This window comes from Schistocerca serialis, chromosome 2 (genome assembly GCF_023864345.2).
Source record: "Schistocerca serialis cubense isolate TAMUIC-IGC-003099 chromosome 2, iqSchSeri2.2, whole genome shotgun sequence".
NCBI lineage: Eukaryota > Metazoa > Arthropoda > Insecta > Orthoptera > Acrididae > Schistocerca > Schistocerca serialis.
In genome coordinates, this window is record NC_064639.1 from 254,454,947 (window position 1) to 254,476,911 (window position 21,965).

General features: G+C 43.0%; 1 protein-coding gene across 1 annotated transcript in view; it reads left to right on the forward strand.

The window, feature by feature from the left end:
- LOC126457009 (organic cation transporter protein-like) overlaps nt 1-21,965 on the forward strand; it is a 161,732-nt gene that overhangs the window by 108,153 nt on the left and 31,614 nt on the right. The window contains exons 3-7 of the mRNA XM_050092978.1: nt 991-1,249; nt 9,269-9,461; nt 14,587-14,692; nt 14,779-14,891; nt 21,348-21,562. Of these exons, the coding sequence (XP_049948935.1) occupies nt 991-1,249; nt 9,269-9,461; nt 14,587-14,692; nt 14,779-14,891; nt 21,348-21,562 (886 nt within the window). The remainder of the gene's footprint in view (nt 1-990; nt 1,250-9,268; nt 9,462-14,586; nt 14,693-14,778; nt 14,892-21,347; nt 21,563-21,965) is intronic.

Consider the following 21,965-nt stretch of genomic DNA (forward strand, 5'->3'; position numbering starts at 1 on the left):
CAGTGATCGAATGAAGGGTAGAGCCACGGGTCGTAACACATCTGAAATGTAACGTCCACTGTTCAAAGTGCCGCCAAGCGAACAAGAGGTGACCGAGACGTGTAACCAGTGGTACCCCATACCATCACGCTGGGTGATATGCCAGTATGGCGATGACGAATACACGCTTCCAATGTGCGTTCACCGCGATGTCGCCAAACACGGATGCGACCATCATGATGCTGTAAACAGAACCTGGATTCATCCGAAAACATGACGTTTTGCTATTCATGCACCCAGTTTCGTCGTTGAGTACACCATCGCAGGCGCTCCTGTCTGTGATGCAGCGCCAAGGGTAACCGCATCCATGGCCTCCTAGCAGATAGTACATGCTGCTGCAAACGTCGTCGAACTGTTCGTGCAAATGGTTGTTGTCTTGCTGTTCACTCGGGGATCGAGACGTGGCTGCACGATCCGTTATAGCCATGCGGATAAGATGCCTCGACTGCTAGTGATACGAGGCCGTTGTGATCCAGCACGGCGTTCCGTATTACCCTCCTGAACTCACCAATTCTATATTCTGCTAACAGTCATTGGGTCTCGACCAACGCGAGTAGCAATGTCGCGATACGATAAACCGCAATCGCGATAGGCTACCGACCTTTATCAAAGTCGGAAACGTGATGGCACGCATTTCTTCTCTTTACACGAGGCATCACTACAACGTTTCACTAGGCAACGTCGGTCAACTGCTGTTTGTGTATGAGAAATCGGTTGGAAACTTTACTCATGTTAGCACGTTGTAGGTGTCACCATTGGCGCCAACCTTGTGTGAATGCTCTGAAAAGCTAATCATTTGCATATCACAGCGTCTTCTTCCTGTCGGTTAAATTTCACGTCTGTAGCACGTCACCTTCGTGGTGTAGCACTTTTAATGGCCAGTAGTATAACATTGCCTCATTAACGAATGGAAATTCTCGTATGACTACGAAGTGTCCCTGTGCCCGGCAGCTGGAGTGGGTGTGCGACAAGTCGGCGCTGGGCTCGGTGGCGCAGTCGGTGTTCTTCGCGGGCGCCATCCTTGGTGGCGTGGTGTTCGGCTGGGTGGCCGACCACTGGGGCCGCATCCCGGCGCTGGTGGGCACCAACGCCGTGGGCGCCGCCGCCGGCATCGCCACCGCCTTCGCCTCCAGCTTCTGGGCCTTCTGCCTCTGCCGCTTCCTCGTCGGGCTCGCCTTCGACAACTGCTTCACCATGATGTACATCCTGGGTACGTACAGGCCGAAATTTCTCACACTGCGAGTTTGTAGGTCAAAATGTACTTAATTGTCTACGTCGTCCCATTTCATATTGTTACCTTTTATCCAGTGTCTTCCAATGAGTACCTCCCAGCACTGCACTCCGATTTTGCGAAGTCCGTAAAATACCAATGTACAGCTAGCATCATCTCCTCACTGGATGAAAAGTTTTCCGCCTGCAAATTTCGTTATAATGTGAAAATGTGGAAGTGAAAGGGTGTCATACACGGTGTAGAGAATGTATATTCCAAAGACTCATACTTCAAAAAACCCTTGGGTTTGACGTGAAACATATGGTCGCTCGGCGACCAAAATACCTTGTCTGACAATACACCGTCAGATTTGAATCAGTAATAACCACAAGACTAATAATGCGTAAACGATGTTAGAGCCCACAGCAGATAGACCATGTCTGGACGTGTTCGTCGGCAGTACTTTTTCTGACTGTGACGTCACCGTAGAAGTTAGGCGCGTGCGCGTGATTGCTAAGAATTACCTTTGCGTAAAGTTATCGCGGAAGCACGTATAGCTAGGACACTGATTCTGATATATGGTTCAAATGGCTCTGAGCGCTATGGGACTTAACTGCTGAGGTCATCAGTCCCCTAGAACTTAGAACTACTTAAACCTAACTAACCTAAGGACAACACACACATCCATGCCCGAGGCAGGATTCGAACCTGCGACCGTAGCGGTCGCGCGGTTCCAGACCGTAGCGCCTAGAACCGCTCGGCCACTCCGGCCGGCATTCTGATATATGCCCTGGAATATAAGTGAATATTAGTATTAAATTGAAAATTACAAAATAATTAAAGATGTCGTTTCATATGACTCCGACATATACGAAACGCAAGTCGGAGGAAAGCTTGCGTCGAAATGAATGCAAAAAGCCAAAAAAGTCCAGAGCCGATTGAGCAACTGTAGCGTCGAAAGGAAAGTAGGACTTGCTGTTTATCTTTTCTGTAACCATTACGATATTCTATGTAATCACTGTGCTAAAGACAATGATAATTAAATTACATTTTAATACGAAACCCTTGTTACAGTCTTATCCCAACATTTTTACCAAAAATCTGCAGCGCGGCTACAAACTCCTCGCACAGTTTTTTATTTTTTATTTCAGTAGCCAAAGCACCATTAAAGTCAAGTTCATGGCCTGGATGAAATAACTATTTTCCTGGAAAATTAAGAACGCTCTTTAACTGTCTTTTCATCTAGCTGGTCCAGGTGACACTCCAGTTATTTTACTATCGGTTACAAGGCACACAGTAGCGGAAGTTCCTTTTGCGATACGCAAAATTATATCCCCGTCAGCTTTTCCAGCAGACAAATTCCGCCATATAAAGTTTGAACGATGTCTCTGAAATCAACAGCGATTCACCGTCTTCATTAATACAATGACGGAAACGAAGTGTTACACCTCGAACGCTACCAAATGGATACTCCAGTCTCTCCACAACAGTGGGATATGTTGATTAAAATTTCATTCGTAAGGGGGATTACTTTCAGTATATTTCAGTACAGAAAAAGCCATTCCTGCAGATTAAGTATGATATCAAACCTTGATGGCTGTTGAGTGTGCGTATCGTAACAGAAATTTTCTGGTGGACATTTCAACACAGCATGCCTGTAAGATGCGCACGGGCAGGTTACCGTAATCTTTCGGACATTGAGAAAGTCGAATCATTGGCGTGAGGGACGCGGGGCTTCATAATCACATATTGCACACAGCTGACTGTAGTACGATGCAGAGCAAGTTTTAGCGGGATAGACGCAAGACAAAAATGTGGCAAGAAGAGAAGGCAACAGACACACCCCACGTTGATGTCCATTAATAGGTGTCCGGGTGCGTTTGTTCAGATAGTGTTAGGTGTTATTTATTATCCACTGTGAGATGAACACCTCCACGAAGTGTAGTAAATATCGGACTAGCGCTTCATCACTTTCCACTAACTTCAGTGTACGTGGTAATAGTCTGCGAAAAGGTCATTTACCGAGTGTAGGACATTTACAGCAACTGTCAACGTCTACTAAAACGTATTGCTAACTTAACAGCATTAATGACACATCCATTTTGTTTATCTGTTGCTCTTGCGTCATAAATAATGATTTTGGACTGTTGTTGCGCGTACACTCGTTATCCTATCCAGTTGAGTACGACTTGACGGACTTGTGTATTAAGCGCCGTTTGAGTAGGCAACCGAAACGACGCTCCTGCATCGCTGGTAGCTGACATGTTTCCTGTGATCTGGAAAATGAATGATCTGTGTCGAGTGTCTAGTCCACCACGCAGCTTAAACATATCATAGGTAAATAAGCAAAGTTGTATCCGGTAAAAACGACAAACCTTCAGATTTTCGTAACAAATGGGGAAAGTGGAAGAGATAAACTATGTAAATTATCTAAACTGTCTTACCATGAGGTGGGCCACCATAACAAATTTAATAATAACGACTGTTATCATAAATTAATATAGATATATTTACAATTCAATATATAGATGTATATATTTACATTTTAATTTTTTTTCAAAGAAGATATGCACTTTGCTGTTCTATAATGTCTTTATAGAACGTCTTCCTTCCATCAAATGGGTGGGATTGTTAGTCACAAGTGGGAGTTGTTAGGTGCTTGGTTTCATAAGTTTCGGATCTTAAGGTAACAATGTACTTGCAATGTACCGCCTTTGAGTCTTATGGGAGCAACCATAATTTGAGAGGACAGCCGGGCGTTGTGGCCGTGCGGTTCTAGGCGCTACAGTCTGGAACCGCGTGACCGCTACGGTCGCAGGTTCGAATCCTGCCTCGGGCATATATGTGTGTGATGTCCTTAGGTTAGTTAGGTTTAAGTAGTTCTAAGTTCTAGGGGACTGATGACCACAGATGTTAAGAGAGGACAGCCACAGTTTGCAGTGGAATTTTTCCGAGTTAATAACGAGAGCGTTAGCGTCCGCTGGATTTTGGAAGATGCGGCCTTACTGCGTGTAGCTTTTCCTTCAGTCCTGCACTAATGAAACTGATTTACCATGATGCCAGATAATATTTTCTAATTGCTGTGACGATCAATACTGGTACCAAACGTATGGCCAAGAGCAGGATCTCTTAGTGTGTTGTTACTGGGAGAAAAGGTGGAATACCAGCCACCGAGGATAAAAAGTAGGCGGTGCTGAATAGCAGATAGGTATAAATGTCAGTCATCTTTTCCCGGCGTCGGGGAGATCATGCTGATCAGAGCGAGGGGCCGCAGAGTGAAGTTCTGAATTTTTCTTCAGTCCCTGTTTGGTGCAGAGCAGTGAGGAGAATGAAACAGGTTTTTGTGAGTAATAGAAACGTACGGATTCACAGCCAAACTATTCGGAGGGAATGTGTAGTGTGGTCAAGGATTTTTGTGACAATCAGGGGAGACTGAATTACGCTGTAAAAACTGAGTTCTTCCAGGTAAGCCAAAGATTTGCATACGATTTGAATGTTTTATCGTCCCATTTGTTAACATATACCGAGAGACATCTCTGTCGGACACTAATAGACAGTCGGGTGCAGGCGACACGATTTATTTTGTCTTCTAGTCTAGTGGTCGGAGTTGTGGAAATTTTTGTGTAGCAGTCAGAGCGCTACAGGACTCAGAACAGTGGGGCAGGAAGCGTAACAACTGAATCTAGTTTCACAGATCTGGGCACTACAGAGGAGCCTTGTCTAATAACTGTTACAGAGCGACATGCGTGTGAGAAGTTCATATGGCTGCGCCGTCTAACATTTCAGCTGCAGCGGCGTAATTAAGTCGCAAAACGAACTCGCTCGCGAGATTTCGTGAGTGGAGTATGTGGTCGGCGACAGGAGAGGGACATTTCACGCTGAGTCCCAAACGTAGAGTGCAAATCATACAGGTCATCATTCTGGAGCATTTTTACAGGGTTAGTCAATATTTTTCCGTTACTTGAGATTCCTATTTACCTCTCGTGTTCACAAGATGAGCGCGAGCTGTGATGACAGGCACATTCGAGACGGTGTAAGTCGCAGATTCTAATTAGAAGGCAGTGAGACATGTACATCGAGTTGATCGACAACGGTGAGATTGCTGTGTACAAGAAAGCTGTAAGGTAGCAACGAAATGACAAGAATGTAGGCGTCTGGCTCTGTATTTCTCTTTTACCTATTTGTTCTAAATAATCACAGCATAATACTGGATTACTAAAATAAGCCATACAACCTACACATTTATGTAATAGAAATTTTTTTGCTCATTGTGGGTGGAATGGAGTTTTGCGGGGGTTGTGCGAGCGTGGATTTACATTAAATAGTTCTTTTATTAAAGAACAGATTACAACATGCGAGCGCATATGAAAATTAAATTTAAGCACAAATAATGAATTCAGGAAACTGCTGATACCAGAAATAAAACAGTATTTCGCCCAGAAAGAAATATAATAATTCTTAACTCAAATTGGCAACAATAACAACAGAACTTACACTAAAACCTGAAAAATGTCTCATTACCGCCTTGATCTGCTGGTAAAGTACTTTATTTGTACAACCAGTTTCAATAGTCTGACCATAATCAGGTTCATAAAAGTGTTTATATATCGACGACGTAATTTGTATTACAGTGTATTATTCGTGGTTTTATTATCTGATAAAGATTTTATGTTTCGCCTGACAGGATGTTGTGAATAGTTTCACGAACCTAGTGATGGTCGGATGACTGAAGACGGTTGTATAAATAATTTGTCACCAGTTCATGGCGGTAATATGACATTTTTCAAATGTAGAAGAGCGCTGGGAAACCACCTCCTGAAAACATATTCTGAAAGACATCCACATATTAGTTATATAAAATAAGCTTTCCCCGTGATTACCTTTACTCTCAGGCACACTGAATAAGTAAGAAAGCGACCAACTCACTATGATATCTACAGTCTGGTACTATCGACCAGTCCCAAAGGCAACACAACTACACAAACTAACTACGACACGGACCATAGTGAGAGCAGTACAATACACTATAATTTATCACAGGTATACAACGGAGGAACAATGCTCTCGCAGTGTAAATAATTTCACAATGAAAATATTACTCTCTCTTACAACACAGCCCTGTCATGCAATAATGCAGTTCACCAGACAGTATTCTTCATGGCCTCGCACTTCTTCTGTACAGCTACAACAGATGCAAGTCGGTCTCACCTATCTAGATACACACCGCCGCACTTTGAACTAGTCGACCAATAGGGCTACACTCAATGACCAGCAGCTAACAGATACGGGCCAGAAGAGCATGCGCCATTTGTGCTCTCAACTGAATCTCTGTAACCAACTTGTCCACCGGTCCGCTTCGATAGCTGCAAGGTCGGCGCGGCCGATTGTTAAGCGAAGAGCCCCGTATTTGATTCCCGGCCGGGTCGGATTCTCCGCTTGAGGACTCGGTGGCTGTGTTCTCCTGATGTTCGTATCTTCGTAACTGATATTCCATTATTGAGATGGCTGAGTGGATACGTCCCCAAAACCAATAAATTAAAAAAAAAGACTTCTCCACCGTTCCTCCTCACTGACTGTTAACTGCCGTCTTCCGCTACCCAGCTCGACCATGTCCGACTACACTTGGCCACGCCCCACGTTGGCAGTTGCACACTGCTGCTCGATTCCGTGTCGCTCTACTTTCCAGTCTGCTGTGCTTGGCCGCTGTCAAAGAACTTACTGCTCGTCGCTCCCTCACGTCTCCAGATGTCGGTCGGATGGATACTCGCACCGGTGTCCACACGTAACAAGTGCCCTCTCGCAGAGAACACCGTCACAATCTAACAGAAAACTCGGCGTCGGCGGCGAGAAGTTTAAATTGGCAGTAATACAAGACACAGAATATCTAAAATAATTATTACTGCCACTACAAAACTACTTGGCGCCCATAACACTGAACAATAAATTTCAAATGAAAATGTGTAAATTGCATGATTTTGAGATAGTTATGTTTATTACAGTATAAAATGATACAAAATCATCATCTTAATAAATACTACTTTTTTTAAAGTAATCTACATTTTTGTATAAATAACTCACTAACTAAATATGCATGTTCCAAGATTCGGCATAACAAATTTTAAATGAATAATTACTTGAAGTATGTTATGTGTTATACAATTAAGAATTTCAGTGCCATTCTGGAAGTGCAAAAGTAAAATATTAAGAAAAAATTAACATAATAGTACATGAATTAAAATACTTTGTATCTGAACTGTGTAAAGTACAAAAGAAAATATATAAATTAACTGGTCACAAATGCGTATATAAAGGATTACAAATGTTAAATGTCCCTATGTACAGTATGTACAATTACATATTTTGTTCAGAGATAAATTCAGAAGATGACCGTTTTCGCTTGGCTTGACTTTTGTGCACATACTCGGGAACATCCCTTATGACAGCCCAGCAGTACTCTGCTAAAATAGTAGGGCTCCACTTTCCGGCATACCTGAGTCTGCTTAGTGTATTCATCTCTTGCTTTCCCTCTACGAATTTTACCCTCCACCCTTCCCTCCAATACTAAATTGGTGATCCCTTGATGCCTCAGAATGTGCCATACCAACTTATCCCTTCTTCTAGTCAAGTTGTATCACAAATACCTCTTCTCCCCAATTCTATTCAGTACCTCCTCGTTAGTTACGTGATCCACTCATCGAATCTTCAGCATTCTTCTGTAACACCACATTTCGAAAGCTTCTTCTCTTCTTGTCTAAATTATCTACTCATTGCCTCTCAATTTGACATTAAACATCTTATATGTTGAATATTAAGGTTAGTTTCCCTAATGAGTTACAATTTTTAAGTGGCCTTTAGGCATCAAATGTCGGCCGCTGCGGCCGAGCTGTTCTAGGCGCTTCAGTCCGGAACCGCACTGCTGCTACGGTCGCAGGTTCGAATCCTGCCTTGGGCATGGTTGTGTGTGATGTTCTTTGGTTAGTTTGATTTAAGTAAAAGTCTAGGGGACTAATGACCCCAGATGTTAAGTCACATAGTACCGGGTGCTCAAAAAGTCAGTATAAATTTGAAAACTTAATAAACCACACAATAATGTAGATAGAGAGGTAAAAATTGACACACATGCTTGGAATGACATGGGGTTTTATTAGAACCATCCCATATTGCTAGACGCGTGAAAGATCTCTTGCGGGCGTCGTTTGGTGATGATCGTGTGCTCAGCCGCCACTTTCGTCATGCTTGGCCTCCCAGGTCACCAGACCTCAGTCCGTGCGATTATTGGCTTTGGGGTTACCTGAAGTCGCAAGTGTATCGTGATCGACCGACATCTCTAGGGATGCTGAAAGACAACATCCGACGCCAATGCCTCACCACAACTCCGCACATGCTTTACATTGCTGTTCACAACATTATTCCTCGACTACAGCTATTGTTGAGGAATGATGGTGGCCATATTGAGCATTTCCTGTGAAGAACATCATCTTTGCTTTGTCTTACTTTGTTATGTTAATTATTGCTACTCTGATCAGATGAAGCGGCATCTGTCGGATATTTTTTGAACATTTGTATTTTTTTGGCTCTAATAAAACGCATGTCATTCCAAGCATGTGTGTCAATTTGTACCTCTCTGTCTATATTATTCCGTGATTTATTCGGTTTTCAAATTTATACTAACTTTTTGATCACCCCCTACTTAGAGCCATTTGCACCATTTAGGCATCAAAGACTAATGACATTCTAAAAGTTATAAACAAAGAATGGTGTAAGCTCTTGATTATTTACAGTTTTGAAGTGATATTTAGGCAACACGATCTGCCGCTGTTTACAAATTAGTACGAAATATTTTTTAAAAACGAATTTGTTTGCATTCCTTTACGGGTTTGTCAGAAAGGCAGATCTCGGAATGGGGTAATCGAGTTTACGACAGCATTTTCTATTTTTCACAGCTTACTATGTAACTGTGTTTGTGTGTACCTCGAAGCACAGGAAGGAATAACCGGACTCTGCGTGTTGTGTGCGCAGTGCTGGAGTACGTGGGTCCGCAGTGGCGCACGTTCGTGGCGAACATGTCGATCGCGCTGTACTTCACGCTGGCGTCGTGCCTGCTGCCGTGGATCGCCTACTTCGTGGCCGACTGGAAGCTGCTCTGCATCGCCACGTCTGTCCCGCTGCTGCTGGCGCTCGTCACGCCCTGGGTGGTTCCGGAGAGCGCCAGGTAGGGCGCACCACCAACTGCTGTGGCAGCCAGTAGCCGCTATAAGCAGGGACACTTCACTGCTACTGAAAAAGGCGCTCTGCTTATTATTAACTAGGAAGGGTAGAGGACCGGATCCTCGAAATTACAGACCAATATCTTTAACATCGGTTTGTTGCAGGAATCTCGAACATATTCTCAGTTCGAATACAATGAATTTCCTTCAGACAGAGAAGTTGCTGTCCATGCATCAGCACGGCTTTAGAAAGCATCGCTCCTGCGAAACGCAACTCGCCCTTTTTTCACATGATATTTTGCGAACCATGGATGAAGGGTGTCAGACGGATGCCATATTCCTTGACTTCCGGAAAGCGTTTGACTCGGTCCCCACTGCAGACTCCTAACTAAGGTACGAGCATATGGGATTGGTTGCCAAGTATGTGAGTGGCTCGAGAACTTCTTAAGTAATAGAACCCAGTACGTTGTCCTCGATGGTGAGTGTTCATCGGAGGTGACGGTGTCATCTGGAGCGCCCCAGGGAAGTGTGGTAGGTGCACTGTTGTTTTCTGTCTACATAAATGATCTTTTGGATAGGGTGGATAGCAATGTGCGGCTGTTTGCTGATGATGCTGTGGTGTACGGGAAGGTGTCGTCGTTGAGTGACTGTAGGAGGATACAAGATGACTTGGACAGGATTTTTGCTGGGTGTGAAAGAATGGCAGCTAACTCTAAATATAGATAAATGTAAGTTCATGCAGATGAATAGCAAAAAGAATCCCGTAATGTTTGAATACTCCATTAGTAGTGTAGCGCTTGACACGGTCACGTCGATTAAATATTTGGGCGTAACATTGCAGAGCGATATGAGGTGGGCAAGCATGTAATGGCAGTTGTTGGGAAGGCGGATAGTCGTCTTCGGTTCATTGGTAGAATTTTCGGAAGATGTGGTTCATCTGTAAAGGAGACCGCTTATAAAACACTAATACGACCTATTCTTGAGTACTGCTCGAGCGTTTGGGATCCCTGTCAGGTCGGATTGAGGCAGGACGTAGAAGCAATTCAGAGGCGGGCTGCTAGATTTGTTACAGGTAGGTTTGATCATCACGCGAGTGTTACGGAAATGCTACAGGAACTCGGGTGGGAGTCTCTAGAGGAAAGGAGGCGTTCTTTTCGTGAATCGCTGCAGAGGAAATTTAGAGAACCAGCATTTGAGGCTGACTGCAGTACTATTTTACTGCCGCCAACTTACATTTCGCGGAAAGACCACAAAGATAAGAGGGATTAGGGCTCGTACAGAGGCATATAGGCAGTCATTTTTCCCTCGTTCTGTTTGGGAGTGGAAGAGGGAGAGAAGATGCTAGTTGTGGTACGAGGTACCCTTCGCCATGCACCGTATGGTGGATTGCGGAGTATGTATGTAGATGAAGATGTAGATGTAGATTAACTATGTGCGGCATAAAACATTTCATAATGCACCACCCTTTAACATTCCACAATTGCAATACGATAAATATTCGCTAAACAACACTGCTAAGTGACATTCGTCATTATGTAAGCAACTATTTTCTAGGTTAAGGGCGGGTAAAATTACATGACAACTTCGAAACTGTGCTTAACTTTTCAAGGTGGCTTCAGCGACCTGTATTACGAGGTAATCTTCAATTCCAACGTCCAGCGCTCTTTTAAATGAACAGCCTGAGAGATAAATAGCTTTCTAGTAAAATTGCAGTTCATTAATCCTTCCACATAATATTTCACAGTTTTTTCCAAAACATCACTGATCAAAACCAAACATAGCACTTTCAAATTCATCGAAAATTCGTAACAAATTTTCTCGAATGAAACGATCTGAAAGTGATCCACTACAAAAACCTGAACTGAAGTGCCTTTCAAAACAGCCTTAGGCGCTTGAAGCCAAAAATAGTATAACATAGAATGTACAGCTGTTCCAGATTCTTCGAGAACATACCGTAAGTCAAAATATGATTTAGAAGACATCCTTGTTTTTTATATTATCAAGCAAATTTAAATTCAATAATATTTTCCGAAAGTTTACATTTATGTAAAGATTTTTAGTAGTAATGTCAAGTGACAAAGGTTACAAAATCTATAAATATAAAATTAGAAACTTCCTGTTACTGAACAATGTCGATTTCATATCGATAGTAAAATAAATAAAAATATAAATGGAAACAGATATTTTGTAATTATATAAAACTGAAGGGAACAATTGACAGGAATGGGGGAAAGAAATACAGTAGAAAAAGAATGGGTAGCTTTGAGGAATGAAATAGCGAAGGCAGCAGAGGATCAAATAGGTAAAAAGACGAGGACTAGTAGAAACCCTTGGGTAACAGAAGAAATATTGAATTTAACTGATGAAAGGAGAAAATATAAAAATACAGTAAATGAAGCAGGCAAAAAGAAATACAAACGTCTCAAAAATGAGATCGACAGGAAGTGCAAAATGGCTAAGCAGGGATGGCTAGAGGACAAATGTAAGGATGTAGAGGCTTATCTCACCAGGGGTAAGATACATACTGCCTATAGGAAAATTAAAGAGAGCTTTGGAGAAAGGAGAACCACTTGGATGAATATCAAGAGCTTTGATGGAAACCCAGTTCTAAGCAAAGAAGGGAAAGCAGAGAGGTGGAAGGAGTATATAGAGGGTCTATACAAGGGCGATGTACTTGAAGACAATATTATGGAAATGGAAGAGGATGTAGATGAAAATGAAATGGGAGATACTATAATGCATGAGGAGTTTGACAGAGCACTGAAAGACCTAAGTCGAAACAAGGCCCCCGGAGTAGACAACATTCCATTAGAACTACTGACAGCCTTGGGAGAGCCAGTCCTGACAAAACTCTACCATATGGTGAGAAAGATGTATGAGACAGGTGGAATACCCTCAAACTTCAAGAAGAATATAATAATTCCAATCCCAAAGAAAGCAGGTGTTGACAGATGTGAAAATGACCGAACTATCTAAGTCACAGCTGCAAAATACTAACGCGAATTCTTTACAGACGAATGGAAAAACTGATAGAAGCCGACCTTGGAGAAGATCAGTTTGGATTCCGTAGAAATGTTGGAACACGTGAGGCAATACTGACCCGACAACTTATCTTAGAAGAAAGATTAAGGAAAGGCAAATATACGTTTCTAGCATTAGTAGACTTAGAGAAAGCTTTTGACAATGTTGATTCGAATACGCTCTTTCAAATTCTGAAGGTGGCAGGGGTAAAATACAGGGAGCGAAAGGCTATTTACAATTTGTACAGAAACCAGATGGCAGCTATAAGAGTCGAGGGGTATGAAAGGGAAGCAGTGGTTGGGAAGGGAGTGAGACATGGTTGTAGCCTCTCCCCAACGTTATTCAACCTGTATATTGAGTAAACTGTAAAGGAAACAAAAGAAAAGTTCGGAGTAGGTATTAAAATCCTTGGAGAAGAAATAAAAACTTTGAGGTTCGCCGATGACATCGTAATTCTGTCAGAGACAGCAAAGGACTTGGAAGAGCAGCTGAACGGAATGGACAGTGTCTTGAAAGGACGACATAAGATGAACATCAACAAAAGCAAAACGAGGATAATGGAATGTAGTCGAATTAAGTCGGGTGATGCTGAGGGAATTAGATTAGGAAATGAGACACTTAAAGTAGTAAAGGAGTTTTGCTATTTGGGGAGCAAAATAACTGATGATGGTCGAAGTAGAGAGGATACAAAATGTAGACTGGCAATGGCAAGGAAAGCGTTTCTGAAGAAGAATAATTTGTTAACATCGAGTTTAGATTTAAATGTCAGGAAGTCGTTTTTGAAAGTATTTCTATGGAGTGTAGCCATGTATGGAAGTGAAACGTGAACGATAAATGGTTTAGACAAAAAGAGAATATAAGCTTTCGAAATGTGCTGCTACAGAAGAATGATGAAGATGAGATGGTTAGATCACATAACTAATGAGGAGGTATTAAACAGAGTTGGAAAGAAGAGGAGCTTGTGGCACAACTTGACTAGAAGAAGGGATCGGTTGGTAGGACATGTTCTAAGACATCGAGGGATCACCAATTTAGTATTGGAGGGCAGCGTGGTGGGTAAAAATCGAAGAGGGAGACCAAGAGATGAATACACTAAGCAGATTCAGAAGGATGTAGGCTGCAGTAGGTACTGGGAGATGAAGAAGTTTGCACAGGATACAGTAGCATGGAGAGCTGCATCAATTCAGTCTCAGGACTGAAAACCACAACAACAACATAAAACTCAATGGCAAAAATACTGCAAATGTAGATTTATTTTCAGACGATTTGTTGCTAATAATACATCCATTAACTTTCATGGGATATAATAGATACATTATAACATATTGTTATATAAATCATAAAAAATATTGACGGAAAAATTGTGTGTGACAATCACAAAACTCTATGAACGTCCACAGATACGACATACATGATTTATGTAAGAAAATTAACGCAAGTCTCGCTGAAATTTAAGTAGTATCGTGCAATTCATTAATTGAGAAGAACTTCCGATGGATCTAGATTCATTACAATGCCCAGGGCAGGGTTTACAGCCATTTCAGGTCATGAAACCGAACGAACAAATGCCTTTTTTTGATTGAAAGTAGCCTCATGCAGGCAAATGACCTCTTTCAAGGAAATTTATTCCACTAAACGAATCCTACACATTACCTTCACCACAGGTATTATCGTGTCAATGGCATTCGGTTTTATAGGTCGATCGTGTCTGTGTACTGAATGGAATTTTAATGGCACCGCTTCTTAAACTCATTGGAGTATGCGCGAACACATCATTATGTAGACTACACGTGAATTTAAACCCGGAATTATAAATTATTTAGTGTATTTTGAATTCACTGGAGAAAAATTATTTACTTGAAAAGGAAAACAAAATCGCATTTCGAAGTACATTCCTGCTTTTGTCTGTTAGTCAGTAGAATGCTTTTGTAGTCTCATTCATACAGCGACTCATCTTATCTTTGAAATCTAGTTATAAACACCAGTACAGCAAATATTTACCGGGACGCTTAACAGTATTCTGCAATTATATAATTACTAGTAAATTCTTGAACACTAGGTTTCATACATTATGGTAGCACCTGCGATCTGTTTCTCTGAATGTTGCAGGTGGCTAGTGTCTCAAGGAAAAATCGACAAAGCGTTACGAATTATGAAGAAATTTGAGAAAATAAACGGCAAGAAAATCGATCCCCAAATTTACAAGGATTTTGAGGTAAGTAGGAGGTTGATATGTCGATAAAAGGTTGTTGCCTGGTTGGAAACTAAACGTAACACTGTAACGTTACTTCCGGTCTGCAGGACAGCTGTCACAAGATCTGCAAAGAGGAGGAGCAGGACAAGAGCTACTCAGTGCTGGACCTCTTCAGAACTCCGAGACTCAGGAGGATAACCATTCTGCTAATCATCATCTGGTAAGAAGGAGATGAGGCGGAAATCAGGCTCACCGCATACAACGTCGACTGAAATGTCATTCTCTCTCTCTCTCTCTCTCCCTCTCTCTCTCTCTCTCTCCCTCTCTCTCTCTCTCTCTCTCTCTCTCTCTCTCTCTCTCTCTCTCTCCTTTCTCTCTCCTGCTTTACAAACTCACACGCACTCTCCCGTCTTGTTCTTTGCGCATTTTTGTTTTGTTTCCTTATTTAGTTCTGTAGGTTCACTGTGATCGACTCTCCTGTTTACCCAATTCAGTTGCTAGTTCATAGAGATAAACTTGTGATATGTTGTGGTGCTCCGTATACGAGGGCTATCCACAAAGTACATTACGTTTTGGAATTAAAAATAAATAAAGTATTGGAAACATTTTTTATTATATACAGATGAAAGCCAACTTAATTACTACTTTTCTACATACAGGGTGTTTCAAAAATGACCGGTATATTTGAAACGGCAATAAAAACTAAACGAGCAGCGATAGAAATACACCGTTTGTTGCAATATGCTTGGGACAACAGTACATTTTCAGGCGGACAAACTTTCGAAATTACAGTAGCTACAATTTTCAACAACAGATGGCGCTGCGGTCTGGGAAACTCTATAGTACGATATTTTCCACATATCCACCATGCGTAGCAATAATATGGCGTAGTCTCTGAATGAAATTACCCGAAACCTTTGACAACGTGTCTGGCGGAATGGCTTCACATGCGGATGAGATGTACTGCTTCAGCTGTTCAATTGTTTCTGGATTCTGGCGGTACACCTGGTCTTTCAAGTGTCCCCACAGAAAGAAGTCACAGGGGTTCATGTCTGGCGAATAGGGAGGCCAATCCACGCCGCCTCCTGTGTGTTTTGGATAGCCCAAAGCAATCACACGATCATCGAAATATTCATTCAGGAAATTAAAGACGGCCGTGCGATGTAGCCGGGCACCATCTTGCATAAACCACGAGGTGTTCGCAGTGTCGTCTAAGGCAGTTTGTACCGCCACAAATTCACGAAGAATGTCCAGATAGCGTGATGCAGTAATCGTTTCGGATCTGAAAAATGGGCCAATGATTCCTTTGGAAGAAATGGCGGCCCAGACCAGTACTTTTTGAGGATGCAGGGACGATGGGACTGCAACATGGGGCTTTTCGGTTCCCCATATGCGCCAGTTCTGTTTATTGACGAAGCCGTCCAGGTAAAAATAAGTTTCGTCAGTAAACCAAATGCTGCCCACATGCATATCGCCGTCATCAATCCTGTGCACTATAGCGTTAGCGAATGTCTCTCGTGCAGCAATGGTAGCGGCGCTGAGGGGTTGCCACATTTGAATTTTGTATGGATAGAGGTGTAAACTCTGGCGCATGAGACGATACGTGGACGTTGGCGTCATTTGGACCGCAGCTGCAACACGGCGAACGGAAACCCGAGGCCGCTCTTTGGATCACCTGCTGCACTAGCTGCGCGTTGCCCTCTGTGGTTGCCGTACGCGGTCGCCCTACCTTTCCAGCACGTTCATCCGTCACGTTCCCAGTCCGTTGAAATTTTTCAAACAGATCCTTTATTGTATCGCTTTTCGGTCCTTTGGTTACATTACACCTCCGTTGAAAACTTCGTCTTGTTGCAACAACACTGTGTTCTAGGCGGTGGAATTCCAACACCAGAAAAATCCTCTGTTCTATGGAATAAACCATGTTGTCTACAGCACACTTGCACGTTGTGAACAGCACACGCTTACAGCAGAAAGACGACGTACAGAATGGCGCACCCACAGATTGCGTTGTCTTCTATATCTTTCACATCACTTGCAGCGCCATCTGTTGTTGAAAATTGTAACTACTGTAATTTCGAAAGTTTGTCCGCCTGAAAATGTACTGTTGTCCCAAGCATATTGCAACAAACGGTGTATTTCTATCGCTGCTCGTTTAGTTTTTATTGCCGTTTCAAATATACCGGTCATTTTTGAAACACCCTGTAGTTGCCATTTAAATTAAGGCACTTATCGTAGCGATGGACGAGCTTGGAAATTCCTTCGTCGTAAAATTCGGCCACCTGCGCCTTCAACCACGTGGTTACCTCTTCTTGAAGGTGTGATCGTCATCAAAACGCTGCATAGCCAACCACTTCTTCACTGCTGGGAATAAGTGTAAGTCGCTCGGTGCCAGGTCGGGACTGTACGGCGGATGAGGAAACAACTCCCACTTAAAAGATTCGAGAACTTCACGAGTGGCATTTGCCGTGTGGGCCCGGGCGTTGTCGTGAATCAGCAAGATCTTTTAGCCCAACTTTCCCCTGCGCTTGTTTTGTATTGCTCTTCTGAGGTTGTGCAGAGTTTGGCAATACCTTTGAGAGTTTATTGTAGTGCCTCTTTCCAGGAAATCCACAAAAATCACACCTTTTCTGTCCCAAAAGACAGTCGCCATCACCTTCCTTGCCGACATTGTCTGCATGCATTTCTTGGGTTTTTGGGGGGAATTTGTGTGCCCCCACTGCATTGACGGAAATTTTGTCTCGCAGTTCACATGCTTAACTCATGTTTCGCCACCAGTAACTATGCGATCGAGTAATGAGTCGCCATCTTTCTCGTAAGCGTCCAAAAACGTTAACGCTGCAGCCATTCGCTGATTTTTGTGAATCTCTCTCATGATTTTTGGTATCCATCTTGCACAAAACTTGTGATAACCAAGCTTTTTGGTAATGATTTCGTGCAACAAACTTCGTGAAATTTGTGAAAAACTCATAGAGAGTTCCGTTATTGTGAAATTATGGTTTTCACGGACCGCGGCATCGACTTTTTCGAAAAGTTCGGCAGTCACTATGCTGGGTCTTCCACTTCGCTCTTCGTCGTGAACGTTAGTTCAGCCATTTTTAAATTTTATGACCCATTGACGCACTCGACCTTCAGTGATTATGTTGTCCCCATACACTTCACAAAGCTGCCGATATATTTCTATCGGTGTACAGTTTTTTGCAGTCAGAAACCTTATTACAGCACGCACTACACACTTCGTGGCATTTTCAATTAACGCTGACATTTCAAACTGTCACAGTAACTCAACGGAGTACAGCACGAACCTCTCACTAGCACGGCAGGATGCCGACTGAGCGGCGGAATGCCATGACACCAAGTTGGCCGCGCTAGCTGCGCCCCTAACGGACACAAACGAAAACGTAATGTACTTTGTGGATAACCCTCGTATTTTGAAGTGTTTCTTGCCACATAGAGTTGTAGACTATGCGAAAAATTTGTTGTGGCCGTCTGCTTAGATAGGCTCAACTACTTCTTGTAGACAACACCATCACTGTATTGTAATCATCTTCATAAGTTGGCGTAGGTTCTTTCGTCAACTGCGAGCAGACATAGCATTCATATAATGGAGCCTCGCTTATGGAATTATCCAACTGCACTGTGTCCCATGGTACTGTCTTCGAATAATTTCTGTGCTGGACATTTCAGATAATTGAGGACATACGTAGCAATGAGAGCTGAAAAGTTTGGCACAGGAGAGGAATTCGTGGCGGGCCACATCAAACCAGTCAGGATATTAATGACTCAATGTATATACTTTCCGACTCTTCCCGAGAAATTTCAAGAGTAATCCTCTTCGTGATGCAAAATGCCTCCTCTCTTGAAGCGCCTGGCACTAGAATTTGTTGAGCACCTGTGTAACGCTTACGCTCCAGCGATCCCGTGACGAAACATGCTGTTCTTCTTTGAATCATCTCTGTCTCTTCCATCAATCCTATCTGCACAGGTCCCACATGGATGAACAATATTCAAGAATCGCTCGAAAAAGTGTTTCGTGTCACTTCTTTCGCGGGTGAGCTATATAGGTGTTAATTTTATTGTTTACAAATTTTCCTTGTTCAAAAATTTTGTCGCATCCTTGATCCTGGGAATGGGACACCTATTTTATTGTTTCGTTCCTGATAACTATGGGATATTTGCCTAAAAACGCCATTTTTTTTCTTTTTCTTGCTGATATCTTCAAATTTACACAGTTTAAACCATCAATCACTGTTCATGATTCGTCTTGTCCTGTATGATTACCTAGACGTTGGCAAAAATCATGTTGTTGTTGTTGTTGTAGTCTTCAGTCCTGAGACTGGTTTGATGCAGCTCTCCATCCTACTCTATCCTGTGCAAGCTTCTTCATCTCCCAGTACCTACTGCAACCTACATCCTTCTGGATCTGCTTAGTGTATTCATCTCTTGGTCTCCCTCTTCGATTTTTACCCTCCACGCTGCCCTCCAATACTAAATTGGTGATCCCTCGATGTCTTAGAACATGTCCTACCAACCGATCCCTTCTTCTAGTCAAGTTGTGCCACAAGCTCCTCTTCTCCCCAATTCTATTCAACACCTCCTCATTAGTTATATGATCTACCCATCTAATCTTCAGCAATCTTCTGTAGCACCACATTTCGAAAGCTTCTACTCTCTTCTTGTCTAAACTATTTATCGTCCACGTTTCACTTCCATACATGGCTACACACCATACAAATACTTTCAGAAACGACTTCCTGACACTTAAATCTAAACTCGATGTTAACAAATTTCTCTTCTTCAGAAATGCTGTCCTTGCCATTGCCAGTCTACATTTTATATCCTCTCTACTTTGATAATCATCCGTTATTTTGCTCCCCAAATAGCAAAACTCCTTCACTACTTTAAGTGTCTCATTTCCTAATCTAATTCCCTCAGCATCACCCGACTTAATTCGACCACATTCCATTATCCTCGCTTTGCTTTTGTTGATATTCATCTTATGTCGTCCTTTCAAGACACTGTCCATTCCGTTCAATTGCTCTTACAAGTCCTTTGCTGTCTCTGACAGAATTACGATGTCATCGGCGAACCTCAAAGTTTTTATTTCTTCTCCGTGGATTTTAATATCTACTCCGAATTTTTCTTTTATTTCCTTTACTGCTTGCTCAATATACAGATTATATAACATCGGGGAGAGGCCACAACCCTGTCTCACTCCCTACCCAACCACTGCTTCCCTTTCATGCCCCTCGACTATTATAACTGCCATCTGGTTTCTGTACAAATTGTAAATAGCCTTTCGCTCCCTGTACTTTACCCCTGCCACCTTCAGAATTTGAAAGAGAGTATTCCAGTCAACACTGTCAAATGCTTTCTCTAAGACCACAAATGCTGGAAACGTATGTTTGCCTTTCCTTAATCTATCTTCTAAGATAAGTCGTAGGGTCAGTATTGCCTCACGCGTTCCAACATTTCTACGGAATCCAAACTGATCTTCCCCGAGGTCGGCTTCTACCAGTTTTTCCATTCGTCTGTAAAGAATTCGCGTTAGTATTTTGCAGCCGTGACTTATTAAACTGATAGTTCGGTAATTTACAAGAAAAAAAATTGGTTCAAATGGCTCTGAGCACCATGGGACTTAACGTCAGAGGTAATCAACCCCCTAGAACTTAGAAGTACTTAATCCTAACTAACCGAAGGACACACACACTTCCATGCCCGAGGCAGGATTCGAACCTGCGACCGTAGCAGTCGCGCGGTTCCAGACTGTAGCGCCTAGAACCGCTCGGCCACTCCGGCCGGCGGTAATTTTCACATCTGTGAACACCTGCTTTCTTTGGGATTGGAATTATTATATTCGTCTTGAAGTGTGAGGGTATTTCGCCTGTCTCATACATCTTGCTCACCAGATGGTCGAGTTTTGTCAGGAATGGCTCTCTCAAGGCTGTCAGTGGTTCTAATGGAATGCTGTCTACTCCCGGGGCCTTGTTTCTACTCAGATCTTTCAGTGCTCTGTCAAACTCTTCTCGCAGTATCGTATCACCCATTTCGTTTTCATCTACATCCTCTTCCATTTCCATATTATTGTCCTCAAGTACATCGAGCTTGTATAGACCCTCTATATACTCCTTCCACCTTTCTGATTTCCCTTCTTTGCAAAAATCATAGTATGTGGAAATTTATTTTCACCAATTCTTATACCATGAGGTATTCTCTCCATCCATTCCCTGAGCACGTCCTCAATGTAGCTGCTGAAGAATACTGGTAACGTTCAACAGCTTCGCCTTACTCCCTGGTTTATCTCTATTTCTGGCGTCAGCACTTTCTTGTATCTATTCTTATTCGGCGTTTTTAGAGAAACCTCGGTATACTTTTATCAGGTGCATAGGAAAGCCTCATTTCTGCATTAGTGACCAGAGATTTTTCCTGTGGATAAGGTCAAATACTTTTTCATAGTCGACGAAAGCCAGGCTTGTTTCCAAACTCTCATATTTTTACTATAATTTTTGAGATGATAATAAAAGCTGTTTAACTACTCCTCACATTAATTGAGTGCGTGACAAATGGAACGCACTGTGGATATCAGTGCTCTTTCCTTGTATTACTGTACACCTGCCATCACTTTAAACCACCTGATACAGGGTTCGGTGTCACTATAAGCGGTGCACTCTGCTGGCAGGATGGCGATCTCGCTGTGCTTCGACGGACACGTGCGCAACGTGGGCTCACTGGGGCTGGACGTGTTCGTGACGTTCACGATCGCGTCGGCCACGGAGCTGCCGGCGGACACGTTCCTGACGATGGTGCTGGACCGCTGGGGCCGGAGGTGGCTCGCCTGCGGCTCCATGGTGCTCAGCGGCGTCTTCAGCCTGCTCGCCAGCGCCGTGCCCACCGGTGAGCGCCCACTCACTCACTTACTTGTTTGCTGTTCTCTCTTCGTCTGTTATTTGCATCCTAAAACATACCAAATGTTGCACATCAAGTTGTATAAACGAATAAAACACACTGACGGTGAAATCTTCTATGGTGTCAGGCAGCGTCATCACTTTTTCTATACGGTCGACGTTTCGACCCCTCTGCTGCGATCGTCTTCAGGAGTTCTTGGTGAGCCGGCAGCTGTGGCCGAGCGGTTTTAGGCGCTTCAGTCTGGAACCACGCGACCGCTACGTCGCAGGTTCGAACCCTGCCTCGGGCATGGATGTGTGTGCTGTCCTTAGGTTAGTTAGGTTTGAGTAGTGTGTGTGTGTGGTTTGAGGTTTTCGGGCGCTAAATAGCATTGTCATCGGCGCCCAAACGC